The following is a 17,391-nucleotide window of genomic DNA, read 5'->3' on the forward strand; positions in this document are numbered from 1 at the left end:
TGACCCACTGCTCAGGATGCATGGCTCACTGTCTGGGCCGCACTGCTGGCTCTGCAGGGTTGGTCCTGGTGGCGTGTGGAGGACTGACTGCAGGCAGCCCGTTGTGGGAAACAGGGTCATGTGTGCGCTCCACCACTTCTTACTGGGGGACCTCCATGTTTGCATCTCCAAAACAAAGGGGATGGAGCAGAGGGGCCTCCTGGTCCCATTCAACACCTGTGCGACTCAGCTCAAAGTGTGGCGGGGCAGAGCACCTGCAGCTTCATGCCTCGGGGTAGCTGCTTCCTGAGGCTGCTGCCCGTGCCCAGGGCCATGAATGTGGGGCCTGGGGGGGTTCCTGAGATCCTCTGACGCTCTCACCTGACCAGATGCTCTCCCACTCTGCTCCCCGCAGCTGAGATTCTGGAACTGGCGGGCAATGCAGCAAGAGACAACAAGAAGGGACGGGTCACGCCCCGGCACATCCTGCTGGCTGTGGCCAACGACGAGGAGCTGAATCAGGTATGGGGCACTCTTCTCCCTCCCCTGCCAGACGCTTGGGCGGGCAGTCCTGCTGCCCAAGAGACACAGGGGGGTTGGCATTTGGCTGTCTGTCAGAGGTGTGCACTGCGTTTTGGATTATTAGCAGCTTCTCTGACCCCCATGCCAGTTTTTCCTCAAGGCTTTATTTGGGGACAGGAGGGAATGAAACAAGGTATTTGGCCCTCCCTGGAGGAAAGATAGTGAAGTTTCACTGGAGTGAGGGACTCTGAGGACCTGCTCCCTGTATACTGAGCCTGAGTCCTGTCCGCATCCTTGGAGATGCCGTGGAGGAAGGAGCTCAACCAAGCAAAGCAAGAATGTGAATGGGCAGGGCAGACTTCTTGAAGGTCAGAGACAGGGTAGATAGGCTAACCATCTGCTACCTTGATTTTCCTGCAAGCTGCTAAAAGGAGTCACCATAGCCAGCGGGGGAGTGTTACCAAACATCCACCCGGAGTTGCTAGCAAAGAAACGAGGATCCAAAGGGAAGTTGGAAGCCATCATCACGCCACCCCCAGCCAAAAAGGCCAAGTCTCCATCCCAGAAGAAGCCCGTGTCTAAGAAAGCAGGAGGCAAGAAAGGGGCCCGGAAATCCAAGGTACGTGATTGGGCAGGGGTATGTGGGTTGGGGCAGGGCAGGTGCAGGTCGGTGAGGTCATGAGTGGCTCCCTCCTGCTGAGGGCTTATCCAAGGACTAAGGAGGAACGTGTGGGAGCTGCTTGCAGAGAGGCTAGCCCAGCTCCAGTGGCCAGAATCTGAGCGAAAAACTGGATTCCTGCAGGCAAGGGAAATGTGGGGAGGAGGCTGGGGCGGATAGCCCCAGGCTGGAAGGACCCCATTCCTGGCCTGCCAGGCCCAGGCTCACACCTCTGGGAAGGGACCTGGGTGGTGCAGGAGCTTTCCTGTGCTGGGGCGGCTGCCATCGAGTCCTACCTGAGGGTGCTGGCTGCCTACTTGCCCCCGACGCTCTCAGAACTCTCACTATGTTACCATGCCTGCATGTCCTTCTCTGAGCATCTTTGAGGAAGGATGGTTCAGGCAGTTAGCTCTTCAGAATGGTTGCCTTGTTAAGGAAGAAAACAGAGGAATTATGCAGATGCTCCTGCCAGACCCAGGTTGGACTGAGATGAGGTCCCAGGTGCCGATCTTTTTGTGGCAAGTGAATCGCTCTTAGTAATGTGACCTAATGTCTTTGTGGGTGGGGCAGGCCGGCTAATCCCCAGCCCCGATCCTCAGGAGGTCTGGGCCTGCGGGTGGTTGCGCTCCCTTGTCTGAGCATTGGTGGGAGGCCCCAGAGCAACTGGAACAGGTGTTCTGTGTTCCTGCCTCACTGGACCCAGCCTCTGAGCTCTTGTCACAGCTTCCAGGGCCAACCAGCCAGGGACCGGGCAGTGAGAGCTCCTCATTAACAAAATGGAATCTTAAGCTCTCCTGCTCCCCCCTGCCCTGGGGCATCCCCTTAGGTGTGATCCTTCTGGTCTTCAGCCAGACTAGGTGGAAATTACCTCTGGCAGAAGGTGACCTGCCTATTTTGTGAGACCCTCAGAAGTAGCTCCTTAGAGATGCCTTGTGGGTCAGATGCAGTGTCAGCACATTCTTCCCACCAGAACCCAAAGCCTTTGCCCAGTTGAGGACACCTTGCCAGGCCAGGCTGCAGGAGCACTGCCCTTGCACCCGACTCCTGTCCACTCTCCCAGCATGTCCCCCCACCCGGAGTCGGTCCACAAGCAGACCTCCGGCCCCCCAACTTCCTATCTACACTGTTGGCCGGCCTTTGGTAGTTGAGGTGGAAGAAACTGTAGTTTTTGTACACACTGCTGGGTGTGAACAAATGCTTCCCTGAATACAACAAAATCTGAAATCGTCTTGCCCACAGGCCACCGCCCTGCCCCAACTCCCTAGCTGAGAATCACTCCCAGCTCTCTGAGAGAGAACCCTGTAACTGAAGAGTGTCCTGGAAGTTCCTTCCAGCTACTTACACCCCACCTAGCTCACAAGTCCTAGGGGGAGGCTCATGGCCAGGCGGGGATATTGCAGAATGCTCCCTTACTCGTTCCTGCCAAGTATAAAATTAGCAGATTGAACTGTTTCTCTCTCTCCTTTCAACATTTACATTTGCGGGGAGGAGCAGGACAACAGGGAAAGCAGGGGGAAAGTGCCTGTGCGGGCCTTTCTGAATGTTAGAAGATGAAGATGCCAGGTCCATCATCTCTGGATCACGGGCCCCAGGAAGCTGGCTGCCCACAGAGCAGGGCCCTTGGTGCTTGGCTTAGTGTTCCTCCAGCTGTGGCCCGAGCGTGGCCCTTGTTCATGCAGACCCGCTGCTTATTGACATTGGAGCAGCCCCTCTGTGTGCCTCGGGCAAGCCTGGGCTGAACCCTGCTCCTGTCACCCCTGATCTTCCCCTAGTAGTAATTGTCTGACGGCTTTTTGGCCTTCCCACTTTACCAAACACTAGAAATGCTGTTTCTTTCTTTTTGGACTGGAAATGAAGGGTGTGTGTGTGTGTGTGTGTGTGTGTGTGTGTGTAGCTCTAGTAGCTATATTTGGAACTCACTGTTTCTAATAACCATATGCCAATAATGACTCAAACACTCAACTTTCCCCTTGATTACAAAAGCAGGAAGTCTGTTATGGTGGTCTGTTTTTCTTCCACACAATAAAACACATTGTCTGCTTACTGTACCAGTATTTGGCTAACATTAAACCCTGGGGGAAGCTGAAATTGGAACCGTGAACAGCTAATTTTCAAAACATTTGTTTAATGTAAATTGTTGTGTCAGCTCCCAGAAACAGCAGAGAACCTGCATCTCCAGGTTTAAGTGGAATGTTCTGAAAATAACCTTTCCAGAGACATGAGGAGAAAGCCTTACTAACATGCTAAAGCACTCGGAGTGAAAGGGAATTGGTATTTTTCAAGTGTCAACACTTGAATTCCAAATCGTAATTTTCCCCCCAATTCGATGTAATTGGGAGGTTTTGAAAGTCTCCAGTTGTGACAGCTGAGTCAGCTATCGTGGACCCAGAGAGAGGAGGCAGCAGAACCCACTGGGGCTGGGAGTCCGGGGCCCTGCTGGTGCCTTGGGGCTCCTCCTGCCTACTTGGGTGGCCTCAGGCAAGTCTGTGCCTCAGTTTACCCCCTCCCATAAAATGATGGGGTCCATTCCAGGCTCACATTTCAATGACTGAATCTTTGCACCATGTTCGTGCCTCAGTAATGTGTGTAAGAGTGGGGATGGTACAAAAGAGGATGCTGTGAGAATTCTCTGCACAGCACCCCCTGCCTCCCCAGAGCAGTCTCTGTGATGAATGTCTATGCACCTTGCAGAAAGTCTATGCGTGGAAAAGCAGAGAGATCCATAAAGCCCTCCTCGTCGTCCCTGCCTTTAGATATAAACACATATAAAAGATGCTACCCACTGTTTTGGCAGTGTGGTACAGTGGTGAAGGGTTCCAGCTCACTTGGCTTTGTGACCTAATTCTGCCATTTCCTGGCCGCGTGACCTTAGCAAGTGACTTCATTTCTCTGGTAGCTCAGTCTCCTCATCTGTGAAATGGAGACAGAACACAGGGTGCTTGGGAGGCTTAGGAGAGAAGGCACTTGAGTCCTTACGACAGTGCCTGGCACACACCTTCACTGCTGTTCTGACTCCCTTGTTCTGCCCCTCTCAGCATAGAGCTGGCTCTTGAGAATTCCGTGGTGTGGTTCTGGTGCCCTAGAGAGTATGCAAAACCGTTTTACCCAGTTCTCTGCGAATGAACTTGCGGTTGTTCTGAGCATTCCGACCAACGGTGCCACAGGAACCCTAACTGTATGTGGGTGTCCGTGCTCATGGATCTGTAGGACAAAGTCCCCAACGGCAGCTTGCTGTGGCAGACAGATTTCTGAGGGCTGTTGCTCACGTACAGAGCATCTCATCCCGTTCAGAGATTTCAAACTCTGCCGCCTCCTTTTAACAGTTAACACCAAAGCTGTTGAAAGAAGATGCCTGCATTCAGTCAGTAGCCATCGCATCTGCATGCGCTCCTCATTCCTCTTGCTAGTGAGGGTACGGCAGTGAAGGCAGGCCCTTGCCCTCCGTGGGTGCTCGCTGAACTTTGGGCTAGTGAGGGGGCAGAGCCATTACAGAAGGGGTGTGGGGGAAGCGGGTGCCGTGACAAAAGCACAGCAGGGATGCCGGAGGCAGCCTTACTTCACAGAGGCGGTCGGGTGAGGCTTTTCTGGTAAGGTGACACTGGAGGAGAGGCCTTCGAGAGTAAGGTGTCGGGCATTCAAGTGACTGGTGGGAAAGCGCTCATGACAGAGGACCAACCAGCCTGCCTTTCGCCTCCCAGAGAGAACCCGACAGGACTTGGATGTGAGGTTCCCGACGTTTCTATAACTCGCACACCTCTGGCAGCTGGAGAAGTGGAATTCAATTTATCCACTCATCTAAGATTAGCTTTTCAAATGCATAAAATACTGAAGATTCGAAGGAAGCCATTTATGCTTAAATCGTCCAGATTAAGACCCCTTGTCAGAATATTTGCTGAGAGCCATAGGATAATCTTTAGGGGGATCTCCAAGAAGACCGTTTTTGCCAAAAATCTGGATTAAAAAATTCTCTCACCTAGGATTTTTCTGATTTCTTTGTTTTTTCATTTTAATTCCAGTTAGTTAACATACTGCGTTCTGTTAGTCTTAGGTGTACAATATAGTGATTCCGTCTCACCCAGGACTTTTCAAACATAAACCCACATAACCCTCCAACTGAACTCCACCCCATGTGGAAATCACCCCCTGAAGCATGAAGATATGCTTACTTCCTACTGCCTGGCAGGAAGCCCACGATGAATTTGGTAGAGTACCTGTTTCTTTTTTGAGAGATAAATATTTAAACTGAAAATTGAGTGATGAATGTTTGGGTAAGGGATGCCCGAGAAAGACATTGGTTCTTGTGAGAAGCTGCCATCCTTGCAAAATCTTGCTGGCCTTTTATTGAGCTTCCTAGCAGGTCCGACATCTGGGTGAGAGAGACTGGACATAGGTCATCGTGGGTTGATGATTTCACATAAGGCTTTTTGGACACTCAGCCTTGCCTGTTCTTAACTAGGTCTCCCTCTGACTCTGACTGAATAGAAGCTGGGTGCAGGTACGATACATGGGAGCTTTTGGATTTGTAGAACAATATTAAATTCCCCAAAGTCAATCATTTTGGAGATGGACAAAGAGTATTGCTTGCTAGCTTTTTCCCCTCCTGCCAGGATCTGAAAAAAATCTACCAGCTACCGTCACCATTTCATAAAAGAAAATGGCATTTGAATCTGTAAGACTGGGAAGGGAAGTAATCCCTGACTATAGGCTTGATGTAAAACCTAGGGGAACGGTTACTATGATTTGAACGTAGTGACCTCTCACGAGGCATCTGAGCGCACCTCAACTACCCTGTCGTGGCTGGGAACCTTGCACGGAAGAGACTCAGCCAGACTGGAGAGAACCGGGAGGAATGGCTTGTCCTACACCGACAGGGTTTGGCAGCTTTCTCTCAAGGCCACTGGTTTAGCAGATCTCCCACCTTAGATTCATTTTCCCCCCAAGGAATCGAAGGCAGAGGGAAGTTAAGCAGTGTGCTCTGGGTTACGTCACTAGTAGAACCAGAAAGCAAATGCAGAATTTCAGAGCCCAAACATCACGTCCCTTGTGTGTCCTGTGACCGTGGACCACTTACTTGCCTTGGCAGAGGCCCCTCTCTCTGTTCTGTAGATGGAGGGCTGACTGCTGACTGCTGTAGGGCGAGTGGGGCAACAGCTTAAAAACTTTTTTTTTTTTTAATAACACATTCTGGACTTCCTTTGAATATATTTGTGCATTCATGATACATACTCTGCTTAAAATTTCCATCTCCTATCCGCTCTAGCACTGTTTTCCAGTTTTTTCGAGATAGGCTTGACATACAGCATTACATACATTTAAGGTATACAGCATAAGGACTTGACTTACATCAGTTATGAAATGGTTACCACAGTAAGTTTAGATGATATTCATTGTGTCACGTAGATACAAAAAAAGCGTTTGTTTTTCTTTGTGATGAGAACGCTTAGGATTTACTCTCTTAATAACTTTCAGATACACCATGCAGCATTGTTAACTATAGTTGGGGTGCTGTGCATTACATCCCCTGTACTTCTTTATCTCATAACTGGAAGTTTGTATCTTTTTTTGTAGTGTTTTTTAAAAAGAGTATAGTTGACCTACGATGTTAGTTTCAGGGCGTACAGCATAGCGATTTGTCTTCTCTGTATAGTTCACTGTGTTCACCCCAAGGGTAGCTACCATCTGGCCTTGTGCAGCCTTATTATAATACCGTTGATTTTATTCCCTCTGCTGTACCTTTTATCCTTTTGACTTAGTCTGTAACTAGAAGCCTGTACCTCCTACGCCCCTTCACCCATTTTGCCCACCACGCCGCCCACCTCTCCTCTGGCAGCCTAATGTTCTCTGTATTTATGATGCTGTTTCTGCTTTTTGTTTTATTCATCTCTTTGGATTTTTAGATTGCACATGTAAGTGATACCATACGATATTTGTCTTCTCTGACTTATTTCACTTAGCATACTATCCTCTAGGTCCATCCGTGTTGTTGCATATGGCAAGATGTCATCCTTTTATATGACTGAGTAATATTCCATTGTCTCTGCATGTGTATAATATATGTATATGCCACTTCTTTATGCACTCATGTACTGATGGACACCTGGTTGCTTCTCTGTCTTGGGTATTGTAAATAATACTGCAGTAAACAATAGGGGTGCCTATATCTTTCCAAATTAGTGTTTTCCTTTTCTTTGGGTACATAACAAGTGGTAGAATTACTGGATCGTATGGTAACTGTATTTTTAATTTTTTGAGGAGCATCCATATTGTTTTGCATAGGGGCTGCACCAATTTACATTCCCACCAACAGTGCACAAGGGTTCATTTTTCTCCACATCCTCGCCAGCAGTTGTTACTTCTTGTCCTTTTGATTTCACCCGTTTGGTAGGTGTGAGGTGATAACTCATTGTGGTTTTGATTTGCATTTCCCTGATGATTAGTGATGTTTAGCATCTTTTCATGTCTGTTGGCCAACTGTATGTCATCCTTGGAAGAATGGCTATTCATGAAACCCACTTTATTTATTTATTTATTTATTTATTTTTATTTGAGAGAGAGAGAATGAGAGACAGAGAGCATGAGAGGGAGGAGGGTCAGAGGGAGAAGCAGACTCCCTGCTGAGCAGGGAGCCCGATGTGGGACTCGATCCCGGGACTCCAGGATCATGACCTGAGCCGAAGGCAGTCACTTAACCAACTGAGCCACCCAGGCGCCCAAAACCCACTTTATTGAGAGTTTCTATCATGAATGGATGTTGAATTTTGTCACATGCTTTTTTTTTTTTTTCATCTTTTGATCCTCTCGATCATATAATAGTTATCCTTCATTGTGTTGATGTGGTACATCTTGTTTGATTTGCAAATATTGAACCATCCTTGCATCCCCAGAATAAATCCCACTTGATCATGGTAAATGATCTTTTTAATGTGTTCTTGAATGCAATTTGCTAATATTTTGTTGAGGATTTTTTATCTATGTTCATCAAGGATATTGGATTTTGGGCACCGGGACCCTGCTCCCATCCACCTATGCTACCAAAGTTTGGGGGAAATGTAAACCATGGCACTAACCAGTTCCTCTAACCTGGAAAGAGTTCCAGCAGCTCCCCTGCCATTTGGTAGAGTTCTAGGGCTGATCTTTTATATTCTAGCTGCTCTCTTAAACCAAGGCTATTTTTTTCAGTGCCCCAGGGCAGAGAAATCTGCTCTTCAGTGCCTCAGTTCCTTCCTACCACAGTTCATAGCAGCAAGGGTGGGGGTTCCCTTCATTATCATGTCTCCCTCTCTTTTGCTGTTTGTTCTGTATGTGGTCTCTTTATGTTTTGTTGTGTAGAAGCTGTTCAGTCAGCCCTCAGTTCTTCAGAAGGAATTGCTATATCAATAGGTGTAGATGTGGGCTGTCTGTGGTGGAGGTGAGTTCAGGGTCTTCCCATATCACCATCTTGGACTGGAACTCTAGGTGAAAGTTTGTACCTTTGGACCACTGACATCCAAGTCCCCCATAAGTACACAACTATAAATAAAAAAATGAGGTATAGGGCCTTAGATGGAATCTGAGCAAGTTAAGGAACCTTTTTTTTGTTTTCATAGTACATTTAACTTCATTGGGGTGTATATATTTTTCTTTATTTTTGTCTTAACATTGTGTTTGATTCATTTAGGTTATTGTATGTAGCAGATAGCACTAAGTCAGTGCATTTCATGGTTGGAATTTACCACTATGTGGTTATCCATTCTGCTCTGGAGATATTTAAGTTGTTTCCAATTTGAGGCTAGATTCCTGCTATAAAAGTACATGCTTTTTGGTGCACACATGTTGTATTGTCTTGGGAGAATACCTTTAAGTGGAATTGTGGTATCACAGGGTATTTATATGTTCAGCTTTAGTAGAGAGTGCCAAATAGTTTTCCCAAGTGGTGGTAAAAGTATGTGGTCCCAGTGCAGCAAATGGGAATTCCAGTTCTACATTCTTGCCAAGGCAGGCTAATTTGAGAATTAAATTTTAACCATTCTGGTGGGTGTGCACTGTCCTGATGACCAGTTAGCCTTAGCATCTGCTCAAACAAATTTTGGCCCTTTGGATAATTCCTTTTGTGCTAGTGTTTTGGGCAGTTTTCAAAAAATAGGATTAACTATTTTAAATGAGTTACACAGTACTACTTTTTATATTATGGATATGAATTCTTTTTTTATTGAGATAGAATTGGCATTTAACATTACAGTCATTTGGGGCGCCTGGGTGGCTCAGTCATTGGGCATCTGTCTTTGGCTCAGGTCATGATCCCAGGGTCCTGGGATCAAGCCCTACATCGGGCTCCCTGCTCAGAGGGAAAAGCCTGCTTTTCCCTTTCCCACTCCCCCTGCTTTTGTTCCCTCTCTCGCTGTGTCTTTCTCTGTCAAATAAATAAATAAAATCTTTAAAAATAAATTACAGTCATTTTAGGTGTACAATCTGACGATTTGATATTTGTTTTTTATTTTATTATGTTAGTCACCATACATCATTAGTTTTTGATGTAGTGATCCACAATTCACTTTTTTCCTATAACACCCGGTGCTCCATGCAGTATGTGCCCTCTTTAATACCCATCACTGGGCTAACCCATTCCCCCCACCCCCCTCCCCTCTAAAACCCTCAGTTTATTTCTCAGAGTCCATAGTTTCTCATGGTTCATCTCTCCCTCCGATTCCCCCCCTTCATTTTTCCCTTCCTTCTCCTAATGTCCTTCATGCTATTCCTTATGTTCCACAAATTGACTTTCTCTGCTTGACTTACTTCACTTAGCATAATCTCCTCCAGTCCCGTCCATGTTGATGTAAAAGTTGGGTATTCGTCCTTTCTGATGGCTGAGTAATATTTCATTTCATTGTATATATGGACCACATCTTTATCCACTCATCTGTTGAAGGACATCTCGGCTCCTTCCACAGTTTGGCTATTGCGGACATTGCTGCTATGAACATTGGGGTGCATATGGCCCTTCTTTTCACTACATCTGTGTCTTTCGGGTAATTTATATATTGCCCATGATCACCACAGTATGTCCCGTTAACATCTATCACCATACATAATTACCAAGTTACTTTTCTTAGGAAGAGAACTTTTAAGGTCGACTTTGTTAGCAACTTTCAAATAGGCAATACAATATTACTGACTATAGTCACCATGCTTTATATTACCTCCTCATGACTTCCTTCTTTTATAACTGAAAGTTTGTAGCTTTTGACCTGCTTCATCCATTTCACCTGCCTCCCACCCCCACCCCCTGCCTCTGTCAACCATCAGTCTGTTCTCTGTATCTAGGAACTGGGCTATTTTCTTTTTTTTTTATGATTCCACCTATAAGTGTGAACAAACAGTTGTTTTTCTCTGTGATGTATTTCACTTAGTATAATGCCCTCAAGGTCACATCCTTCTTTTTTATGGTTTAATAACATTGTATTTTATATAATTATATATAAATGTATATAAATATGTGTATATGTATACATAAAATAATTTAGGAGATATGTATAATAAGACCTATAATAAAAATAATAGGACATATTATATACGTAAGGACATATATATTAGAATATAAAACATATTAGTATATGTAATATATAAATATCTTTATCAAATTTTTACATTTTCTTTGTCCATGTTTCCATTGATGGATACTTAGGTTCTTTTCATTACTTGGCTATTATAAATAATGCTGTAGTAAAATGGGGGTGCATATTATCTTTTTGAGTTAGTGTTTTTGTTTTCTTCAGAAGTAAAAATTGCTGGGTCATATGGTCGTTCTATTTTTAATTTTCTGGGGAACCTCCATACTGTTTCCCATGGTGGCTGCACCAATGTACATTTCCACCAACAGTGCACACGGAGTTCCCCTTTCTCCATGTCCTTACCGACACCTGTTATTTCTTGTCTTTTTGATAATAGCCTAATAGGTATGCGGTGATAGCTCGTTGTGGTCTAGATCTGCATTTATCTGATGATTAGTGATGTGGAGCACCTTTTCATGTATTTGTTTGCCATCTGTATGTTGTCTTTGGAAAAATGTCTACTCAGAATCTGACCACTTTTTTTAGTTTTTATTTAAATTCTAGTTAGTTCACATACAGCATAATATTAGTCTCAGGTGTCCACTGTAGTGATTCAGCACTTCCTTACAATACCCAGTGCTCATGACGAGTGCCCTCTTTAATCCCCCATCACCTTCTTGACCCATCCCCTCACCTGTCTCCCCTCTGGTAACCATCAATTTGTTCTGTAGAGTTAAGAGACTGTTGCTTGGTTTGCCACCCTCTCTTTTTTTCCGTTTGCTCGTTTGTTTTGTTTCTTAAATTTCACATATGCGTGAAATCACATGGTATTTGTCTTTCTCTGACCTGTTCCACTAAGCATAATATTCGTAGCTCCATCCAAGTTGTTGCAAATGACAAGATTTCATTCTTTTTTTATGGTTGAGTAATAATCCATTGTGTATATATAACACATCTTCTTTATCAATTCATCAGTCAGTGGACACTTGGGCTGTTTCCGTAATTTGGCTATTGTAGATAATGCTGCTATAAACATGGGGGTACGTGTATCTCTTTTAATTAGCATTTTCTATCCTTTGGGTAAATACCTAGCAGTGTGATTGCTGCATCATAGAGTAGCTCCAATTTTAACTCTTTGAGGAAGCTCCATACTGTTTTCCAGAGTGGCTGCACCAGTTTGCATGCCCACCAACAGTGCAAGAGGGTTCCCCTTTCTCTGCATCCTCAGAGGAACGTTTTGTTCCTTGTGTTGTTGATTTTAGCCATTCTGACAGGTGTGAGGTGATAACTCATGGTGGTTTTGATTTGTATTTCCCTGATGATCAGTGATGATGAGCATCTTTTCATGTGTCTGTTGGCCATCTGTATGTCTTCTTTAGAAAAATGTCCATTCATGCCTTATGCCCATTTTTTAATTAGATTATTTGTTTTTTTGGGTGTTGAGTTTGATAAGTTCTTATATATTTTGGAAGCTAACTCTTTATCAGATATGTCATTTGCAAATATCATCTCCCATTCCGTAGGTTGCCTTTTAGTTTTGTGGATTGTTTCCTTCCCTGTGCAGAAGCTTTTTATTTTGATGTAGTCCCAATAGTTTATTTTTGCCTTTGTCTCCCTTGCCTCAGGAAACATATCTAGAAAGAAGTTGCTGTGGCTGATGTCAAAGAAGTTACTGTCTTTGTTCTCTTCTAGGATTTTTATGGTTTCAGGTCTCACATTTAGGTCTCTAACCACTTTTTAATAAAAAAATTTTTTTCCTTTTGTTATTGAGTTGTGTGAGTTGTTTACATATTCTGGATATTAACCCCTTATCAGATACAGATCTTCTTTGACTTATGATGGGGTTGTATCCTGATAAACCCATTTTAAGTTGAAAATATCATTGGGGCGCCTGGGTGGCTCAGTTGGTTAAGTCACTGCCTTCGGCTCAGGTCATGATCCTGGAGTCCCTGGATCGAGTCCCGCATCGGGCTCCCTGCTCAGCGGGGAGCCTGCTTCTCCCTCTGACCCTCCCCCCTCTCATGCTCTCTCTCTCTATCTCATTCTCTCTCTCAAATAAATAAATAAAATCTTTAAAAAAAAAAAAAAGAAAATATCATTAGGTTGCAAATGCATTTAATATTACCTAACCTACCAAACATCATAGCTTAGCCTAGCCTACTGTAAATGTGCTCAGAACACTAATTTGCTTACAGTTGGACAAAATCATCTCACAAAAAGCCTATTTTATAAGAAAGTGTGGAGTATTTCAAGTAATTTATTGAATACTGTTCTTAAAGTGAAAAACAGAATGGTTCTGTGGGCACAGAATGATTCTGTAAGTGTATTAGTCATTTACCCCCATGATTGTGTGGCTGACTGGGCACTGTGGCTAGCTCTTGCTGTCTAGCATCACCAGAGAGTATAGTGCTGCACATCGCTAATCATAGGAAAAAATCCAAATTTAAATTTGAAGTATGGTTCTACTGAATGTATATTGCTTTTGCACCACTGTAAAGCTGAAAAATCCAAAGTCAAACCATGGGACGTCAGGGACTGTCTGTATATGATTTGCAAATTTCTCTAAAGGTTGACTTTTCATTTTGTTGATGGTTCCTTTGCTCTGCAGAATCTTTTCAGTTTGTTGTAGTCCCACTGTTTTTTTTGCCTTCGTTGCCTTTGCTTGTGATACCATATCCAAAAAATCATCACCAAGACCAATAACAAGGAGCTTACGATCTGTTTCCTAGGAATTTCTGGGTTCAGGACTTACATTCACATGTTTAATCCATTTTGAGTTAATTTTTATATATGATGTTAAATGTTGGTACGGCTTCATTCTTTTGCATGTGGCTGTCGCATTTTCCCAACACTGTTTAATTGAAGAGACTGTTCTTTCCTCATTGTATATTCTTAGCTCCTTTGGCATGAATTGATAATATATATGTGGGTTTATTTCTGGGCTCTCCATTCTGTTCCATTGGTCTATGTGTCTGTTTTCATGTTGATACCATACTGTTTTGATTATTATATCTTTGTAACATAATTTGAAACCAGGGAGCATGATGCCTTCTCTTTCATTTTTTGCCAAGATTGCTTTGGCTTTCAGAGTCTTTTGTGATTTCATATAAATCTAAGAATTGTTCTGTTTCCTTGAAAAATGGCATTGGAATTTTGATAGAGATTGTATTGAATCTATAGATTGCTTTGGTTGGTATGGACATTTTAACAATTTTAATCCTTCCAATCCATGAGTACAGAATCTCTCTCCATTTATTTGTGTCTTCTTCAATTTCTTTCATTAATGTATTACAGTTTTCAGTGTACAATATATAGTTTTCAATATATAGTTTTTTGCCTTTTTGTTAAATTCCTAAGCATTTTATTTCTTTGATGCAATTGTAAATGGGATTGTTTTCTTAATTTCTCTTTCTGATAATGTTATTAGCATATGCAAATGCAACAGAATTCTATATTTTAATCTGGTATCCTGTAACTTTATTGAATTCATTTATTCTAACAGGGTTTTGGTGGAGTCTTTAGGGTTTTGTATATATATAATATCATGCTGTTTGCAAATAGTGACAGTTTTACTTCCCTTCTGATTTTGATGCCTTTTATTTCTTTTTCTTGCCTAATTGCTTTGGCTAGGACTTCTAATACTATATTGAATAAAAGTGGCAAGGATGGGTATTGTCTTGTTCCTAATCTTAGAGGAAACACTTTGAGCGCTCATTTTCACTAATGAGTATGATGTTAGCTTTTGGCTTGGCATTTATGGCCTTTATTATGTTTAGGTATGTTCCTTCTATACCCAGTTTTTGAGAGCTTTTTATCATAAATGGATGTTGAATTTTGTCAAATGCTTTTTCTGCATTTGTTGAGGTGATCATATGCTTTTTATCCTTCATTTGTTAATATGGTGTATCACTCTGATGGATATTAAACCACCCTTATATCCCCAGAATAAATCCCACTTGATCATGGTATATGATCCTTTTCATGTATTGTTGAATTCAGTTTGTTTGTATTTTGTTGAGGGTCTTGCATCTGTGCTCATCAGAGATATTGGCCTATAATTTACTTCTATTATGGCATCCTTGTCTGGTTTTGGTATCAGGGTAATGCGGGCTTTGTAAAGTGAGTTTGGAAGTGTCCTCCTCTTTTATATTTTGGAAGAGTTTGAGAAGGATTGATATTAATTCTTCTTTAAATGTTTGGTAGAACAGTGAAACCTTCTGGTCCTGGACTTTTGTTTGTTGTGAGGTTTTTGATTACTGATTCTGTCCCTTTACTAGTAATCCATCTGTTGAGATTTTTATTTTTCTTCATGATTCAGTCTTGTGTGTTGCTAGGCTTTGGTCCATTTCTTCTAGGTTGTCCATTTTTTTGGCATATAATTTTTCATAGTAGTCTCTTAACGATTCTTTATATTTCTGTGGTGTCATTTGTAACATCTCTTTCATTTCTGATGTTATTTATTTGAATCCTCTGTTTTTTTTCTTGGTGAGTCTAGCCAGAGGTTTGTTGATTTTGTTTATCTTTTCAAAGGGCTAGCTCTTACATTTATTGATCTTTTCTGTCTTTAGTCTATTTGTTTCCACTCTGATCTGTGTTATTTCCTTGTTTCTACCAACTTAGGGCTTCATTTGTTCTTTTTTTTTCTTTTTTTTTTTTCTGGTTTCATCTGGTGTGAGATTTCTCCTGTTTTTTGAAATAGGCCTGTATTGCTATAAACTTTCCTCTTAGAACTGCTTTTGCTGCATCTCATAAGTTTTGGTATGTTGTATTTCCATCTGTCTCAGGGTATTTCTTGATTCCTCTTTTGATTTCTTCTTTGACCTATTAGTTGTTGAATAGTGTGTAGTTTAATCTCCACATATTTGAATTTTCCAGTTTTTTTCTCATAATTTTTCTCTAGTTTCTTGGCACTGTGATCAGAAAAGATGACTGATATGACTTCAGTCTTCTTAAATTTATTAAGACCTGTTTTGTGGCCTAAAATATGACCTGTCCTGCAGAGTGTTCCATGTGGTTATGAAAGAAATGTGTACTCTGTTACTTTTGGGTGGAAAATGTTCTGAATATATCTGTTAAGTCCACCTGGTCTCATAGGTCATTTAAGGCCAGTGTTTATTGATTTTCTGTCTGGTTGATCTATCTCTTGATGAAAGTGGGGGTATAATGTCCCCTATTATTATTGTATTGCTGTCTGTTTCTCCCTTTAGGTCTGTTGGTGTTTGCTTTATATATTCATGTGCTCCTAGATTGGGTGCATAAATGTTTACAATATTTATAAAATACATATAGATATTCTTTTAGTGTCTGACACATTTATCATTATGTAATACTCTTCATTATCTGTTATTGTAGTCTTTGTTTTAAAGACTATATTGTCTGATATAAGTATAGCAACCCCTGCTTTCTCTTGGTTTCCATTTGCATGAAAAATCTTTTTCTGTCACTTCACTTTCATTATGTCTTGTCCTTATAAAGTGTGTCTCTTCTAGGGAGCATATCGATGAGTCTTGTGTTTTTATCCATTCAGTCACTGTATGTCTTTTGATTGGCGAATTTAGTCTAGTTACATTTAAAGTAATTATTGACAGATATGTACTTGTCATTTTGTTCATTGTTTTCTGGCTGTTTTGTAATTCCTCTGTTCCTTTCTTCTTCTCTTTCTCTGCCTTTGGGATGTGATGATTGTCTTTAGTGGTGTCATCTTTTGTGTATCTACTATAGGCTTTTGCTTTGTGTTTACCATTAGGCTGATATATAACAACCTATTCACAGTCTGTTTTAAGTTGGTAATGTAAGTTTGAACACATTCTAAAGCTCTGCATTTTTACCCTCCCTACACGTCATGTTATCAGTGTCACATTTTATGTCTTTTAATCTCATGTGTCCCTTAACTAATTATTGTACTAATTGTTATTCCACCTTTGTCTTTTAACCTTCATATTAGCTTTATAAGAGATTGTCACTACCTTTAGTATATACTTACCTTTACTAGTGAGAGTTATACTTTCATATGTTTTCCTATTACTGAATAGCACCCTTTCTTTTTAGCTTAAACAAGTCCCTTTAACATTTCTAGTATGGCCAGTTTAGCGGTGGTGAGCTCTTTTGGCTTTTTGCGTGTCTGGAAAATTATTTCTCTCTCAGTTTCAAAGGACGGTTTTGCCAGGTAGAGTATTCTTGGTTGGAAGTTTTTTACTTTCAGTACTTTGAATATATTGAGCCACTCCCTGTGTTGATGTGGAATACCATCATCATTTTTTTTTATTATGTTATGTTAATCACCATACATTATATCATTAGTTTTGTTTGTTTGTTTGTTTGTTTTAGGATACATTCAATTTATTTATTGCAATTGTTTGATATATCTTAGGTCCCTTTTTTTATTATTATGTTAATCACCATACATTACATCATTAGTTTTTGATGTAGTGTTCCATGATTCATTGTTTGCGTATAACACCCAGTGCTCCATGCAGAACGTGCCCTCTTTAATACCCATCACCAGGCTAACCCATCCTCCCACCCACCTCCCCTCTAGAACCCTCAGTTTGTTTCCCAGAGTCCATAGTCTCTCATGGTTCGTCTCCCCCTCTGATTTCCCCCCCTTCATTCTTTCCCTCCTGCTATCTTCTTGTTTTTTTTTTTAACATATAATGTATTATTTGTTTCAGAGGTACAGATTTGTGATTCAACAGTCTTGCACAA

General features: G+C 42.1%; 1 protein-coding gene and 1 long non-coding RNA gene across 8 annotated transcripts in view; both read left to right on the forward strand.

The window, feature by feature from the left end:
• Positions 1-17,391, forward strand: part of MACROH2A1 (macroH2A.1 histone) — a 67,401-nt gene that overhangs the window by 31,998 nt on the left and 18,012 nt on the right. For all 7 annotated transcript variants that reach the window (XM_081827031.1, XM_081827033.1, XM_081827036.1 and 4 more), the window contains exons 3-4: positions 395-501; positions 923-1,120. In XM_081827031.1, the coding sequence (XP_081683157.1) occupies positions 395-501; positions 923-1,120 (305 nt within the window). The remainder of the gene's footprint in view (positions 1-394; positions 502-922; positions 1,121-17,391) is intronic.
• LOC145722738 (uncharacterized) lies at positions 1,128-6,550 on the forward strand. Its single transcript, XR_014147233.1, has 2 exons — positions 1,128-5,952; positions 5,998-6,550. It is a non-coding gene; the product is annotated as an uncharacterized LOC145722738 (long non-coding RNA).

The sequence above is a fragment of the Leptonychotes weddellii genome, chromosome 7 (genome assembly GCF_054177405.1).
Source record: "Leptonychotes weddellii isolate Sample4059 chromosome 7, ASM5417740v2, whole genome shotgun sequence".
Classification (NCBI taxonomy): Eukaryota; Metazoa; Chordata; class Mammalia; order Carnivora; family Phocidae; genus Leptonychotes; species Leptonychotes weddellii.